At 47.8% G+C, this 4,526-nt stretch overlaps 1 protein-coding gene across 1 annotated transcript; it reads right to left on the bottom strand. All coding sequences in view use genetic code 12, as the record gives it.

The window, feature by feature from the left end:
* Nucleotides 1–2,611: 2,611 nt before the first annotated feature.
* On the bottom strand, nucleotides 2,612–3,049 carry KGF56_001933 (uncharacterized protein; the record flags this gene model as incomplete). Its single annotated transcript, XM_049323107.1, has 1 exon — nucleotides 2,612–3,049. The coding sequence occupies one exon, from the start codon at nucleotides 3,047–3,049 to the stop codon at nucleotides 2,612–2,614; it is 438 nt and encodes a 145-aa protein (XP_049181005.1).
* Nucleotides 3,050–4,526: the final 1,477 nt, after the last annotated feature.

Here is a 4,526-nt window from a genome sequence, read left to right as displayed (position 1 = left end):
CACTATCGAGCAGAGCGAGATAGTGTTTTCTGCTCTATTCTGCTCTATTCTGCTCTATTCTATTCTGCTCTATTCTGCTCTATTCTACACTATCTCGCTCTGCTCGATAGTGTTTTCTGCTCTATTCCACTCTATTCTGCTCTATTCTACACTATCTCGCTCTGCTCGATAGTGTTTCTGCTCTACACTGCTCTACTCTATTTTATTCTACACAACACTACTATATTTTACTCTGCACCACACTACTCTACACAACACTATCTCGCTCTGCTCGATAGTTTTACTCTCCACTACACTATCTCGCTCTGCTCGATAGTTTTACTACTCTCCACTACTCTACACTGCTCTAAAAACACTATCTCGCTCTGCTCGATAGTGTTTCCACTACACAACACTATTTCGCTCTGCTTGATAGTTTTACTACTCTACACTGCTCTAAAAACACTATCTCGCTCTGCTCGATAGTGTTGCTCCATAGTGTGATGGTGATGGTGGCGGAGTACACTTGGTAGCACCCTATACTACTATCACGTGACATGGTAGCGCAAAACAATATCAAAAACCCCAAAATCCCAAAATTTCACCGTAAACACAAGGAACCAACCTAGCTTGCATAGAGCGACACTATCGAGCAGAGCGAGATAGTGGAGCATACATGCACCCCTCCACACTAATGAGCAGCACTATCGATCGACACTATCGAGCGACACTATCGAGCACAGCGAGATAGTGGAGAATACCAGCTCTTCCCCCACTCCTCTCTAGCTTCTCGATAGTCTTCTCTAGCTCTTCCCTTACTCTCTAGCTTCTCGATAGTCTTCTCTTCCCCCACTCCTTTCTAGCTTCTCGATAGTGGAGTAACTTAGCTCTTTTCTATTCACTCTCTAGACTATCGAGCAGAGCGAGATAGTCTTTTCTCTCACTCCTCTGTAGTTTCTCTCTAGCTCTTCTCTACTCACTCTCTAGCTTCTCTCTAGCTTTGACACTATCGAGCAGAGCGAGATAGTGGAGTAAATTGGTTCTTCTCTACTCACTCTCTAGCTCTTCTCTCTCACTCTTCTCTAGACTATCTCGCTCTCTCTATAGTCTCTTCTCTCTACTTTATACTGCTCCACTATCTCGCTCTGCTCGATAGTGTCGCTCGATAGTGTCGCTTGATAGTGTCGCTCGATAGTGGAGCAGTGAGTTTGGTTGAAAATGATGCAGAAAGATAGTCTTGAGAGTAGAGGGACTATCGAGCGGAGCGAGATAGTCTTGAAAGTAGACAGAGAGTAGAGAGACTATCGAGCGCAGCGAGATAGTCTTGAAAGTAGACAGAGAGAGAGTAGAGTAGAAAGAAGAGCAGAGCGAGGTAGTCTAGAGATGAGCTAGAAAGAAGAGTAGATAGTCTAGAGGAGAGTAGAGAGGAGACTATCGACTATCTCGCTGTGCTCGATAGTCTAGAGAAGAGTAGAGAGAGGAGTAGACAGTACAGAGTATCAAGAAGAGTATAAAGAATAGTAGACAGAGAAGAGTAGACAGAGGAGAGTAGACTATATACTACCTCGCCCTGCTCGGTAGTCTAGATAGATAGTCTAGAGAGTAGGGAGTAGAGACTATAGACTATCTCGCTCTGCTCGATAGTCTAGAGTAGAGAGAAGAGAGTAGAGGGAAGAGAGTAAAGGAAGAGTAGAGAGGAGACTATAGACTATCTCGCTGTGCTCGATAGTCTTCTCGCTCGATAGTCTCCCAGTTGCAACACTACCTCGCTCTGCTCGGTAGTGTTGCTCGGTAGTGTCTCGGTAGTGTCTCGGTAGTGNCTCGGTAGTGTCTCGGTAGTGTTTAGTGTTTCTCGCTGAAAAAGCTTCTATCGAGCTCTGCTCGATACTCTTTACTCCATCACTACACCACTTGCACACTATCACCCTCCACATCACTACCATCTCGAGAGTACAAGAGCACACACTACGGAAACAGAGACAACACTACACTACTAAAACACTATCCAACAGAGACCACACTATCCACTAGAGTACTACTATAGGAGTACTATCCACTAGAGTACTACTACACCACTATCATCTACTAGAGTACTATACTACTATCTCGTTCCTCGATAGTAGACAGACACAACACTACTAAGTTACTTCTACTATCTCGTTCCTCGATAGTAGATACTCGATAGTAGATACTCGATAGTAGCTACTAGGGATTGTCTACTATCTCGTTCCTCGATAGTAGTAGAGCACTGCTCGTATCTACTATCTCGCTCCGCTCGATAGTAGATACTCGATGTTGGGAGTCACTCCCCCCATCTCCCTTTCCCCACCCACACCTCAAGACCTCCGGCTCAACGACCTCCTCCTCCTCCAGCTCAAACAGAGACATCTGTTTGAGCTGCTGGCAAACACGGCCAAAAGAGTCAAGGTCTTGACTCTTTTGCAGAGAATCACGGAACAGTATGTCTATAGAGTCTCCGTGACCAAAATGCCCGCGTCTCTCGCGAGAGACGCGGGCGGGAAGGTGTTTACCTTTGGCTCGTACAAGCTCGGCGTCTATGGCCCGACCTCCGATATAGACGCTCTAGTGGTTGTGCCAAGGCACATCACTAGAGAGGATTTCTTCAACACATTTAAGGAGATGGTTGAAGAGGAGATGAGTGCGATGAAGAGTGCTCTGCAAGAGCACTCTGAACAGCACTCTGAAAAGAGTATAAAGGATAGTCTGAAGAGTATAAAGGATACTCAGTGCTCTGAGGGAACCGAAGAGCACTTGGATAAGAATAGTCTTCAGAGTACCCTGAAGGGTACTCTTCAGAATGATGCAGAGCACTCTGAGAATAGTCTTCAGAGTACCCTAAAGGGTACTCTTCAGAGTGCAGAGCACTCTCATGAGAAGAGTCCTCAGGATACTCAGAGTACCCTAAAGGGTACTCTTCAGAGTGCAGAGCACTCTCATGAGAAGAGTCCTCAGGATACTCAGAGTACCCTAAAGGGTACTCTTCAGAGTGCAGAGCAACAGAGTGTCCTCCCTCCGGGAGTCCACTCTGTTGTGTGTGTCCCCGACGCATTTGTCCCTATTATAAAACTCACCCTTTATGGCATCCACATAGACATCATCCAGGCCACACTCGACCTCCCGCGCATCCCGCGCTCCCTCGCCCTAGACAACTCCATCCTCAAAAACATCCTGGAATGCGACTTGCGCGCCGTCAACGGCGCTAGAGTCACTGACCAGATCTTGGCCCTAGTGCCAAAGCCCCTAGTCTTCAAACACGCTCTTAGATTCATAAAGCTCTGGGCGAATGCCAGAGCTATATATGGGAACGTGTTTGGGTTTCCGGGGGGCGTCGCCTATGCCATGATGACTGCAAGAATCTGCCAGCTCTACCCAAACCAAATATCTTCAGTGGTGGTCCAAAAGTTTTTTGAGATCTTTAGTCAGTGGAACTGGCCGGAGCCAGTTCTATTGAAGGGCATCGAGAGCGGGCCCCTCCAGGCCCGGGTGTGGAACCCGAAACTATATGCCTCAGATAGGAACCACAGAATGCCGGTGATCACTCCGGCATACCCTTCAATGTGTGCCACTCATAATATTACAAAAAGTACTTACAGTGTCATGGTGGACGAGCTCCACAGGGCGGCCGCCCTTGGAGCGCAGTTCGATAAGATCCTAGCCCCCACCACCTTCTTTCTGGAGTACAAGTTTTTTTTATGTGTAGTGTGTTCCAGCTATACTGGACACGTCCAGTATAGGGGGTGGGTCGAGAGCAAGATTCGCGTCTTGGTGATGAAGGTGGAGGCGGTAGAGGGTGTGGTCTTGGCAAGACCATACCCCAAGGGTGTGGATAGAAAGATAACAGGAGAGAGGGGGGAGATAGAAAGGACAGTGGGGATGACGCAGCAGCGCAAGCTGCTGCTGAATAAAAAGGACCCTCTGCTCCTGAAGCAGCGCAAGCTGCTGAATAGCATTAAAGAGCCCTTGTCTCTGAAGCAGCGCAAGCTGCTGAATAGCAAGGAAGAGCTCTTGTCTCTGAAGCAACAGCTGTTGCTGTTGCTGAATAGCAAGGAGGAGACAGTGCTCCTGAAGGAGAGTACAGAGAAGGTAGAGAAGGTAGAGAGGGCAGAGCCCTCTAAACAGCTGTCGCTGTTGTTAGAGCTGGCGCTGTTGTTAGATGATGCAGGGGCAGCTCCCTCTAAACAGCTGGCGCTGTTAGAGGGCTCTGCTTCTAGCTCCAGCTCCAAACAGCTGCCGCTGTTAGAGCTTGAGCTGCTTGAGCTTACGCTCTTCTTCATCGGCCTCTCGCTCTCCCTCTCTGGGAAAACACTAGACCTCCAACAACCATGTGCAGACTTCTTTTCCATAATAAAGAGCTGGCCCGAGTACCAGGTGGGGAACCATAATATTCTTATAAAGAATGTCAAGATGAGCGAGTTGGAGGAGGAGTTGGGGGGGAGAAGGAGAAAGAGGAAACATAGCACTACATAGCCCAATAGCTCCTGAACAACGACATAGCCCTATAGCTCCTGAACAACCACAAAGTGGTT

Source organism: Candida oxycetoniae, assembly GCF_023343755.2.
Source record: "Candida oxycetoniae strain CBS 10844 chromosome Unknown scaffold90, whole genome shotgun sequence".
Taxonomy (NCBI): domain Eukaryota; kingdom Fungi; phylum Ascomycota; class Pichiomycetes; order Serinales; family Debaryomycetaceae; genus Lodderomyces; species Lodderomyces oxycetoniae.
Note: the sequence above shows the minus strand (reverse complement) of the source record. Positions and strands in the feature narration are given on the sequence as shown.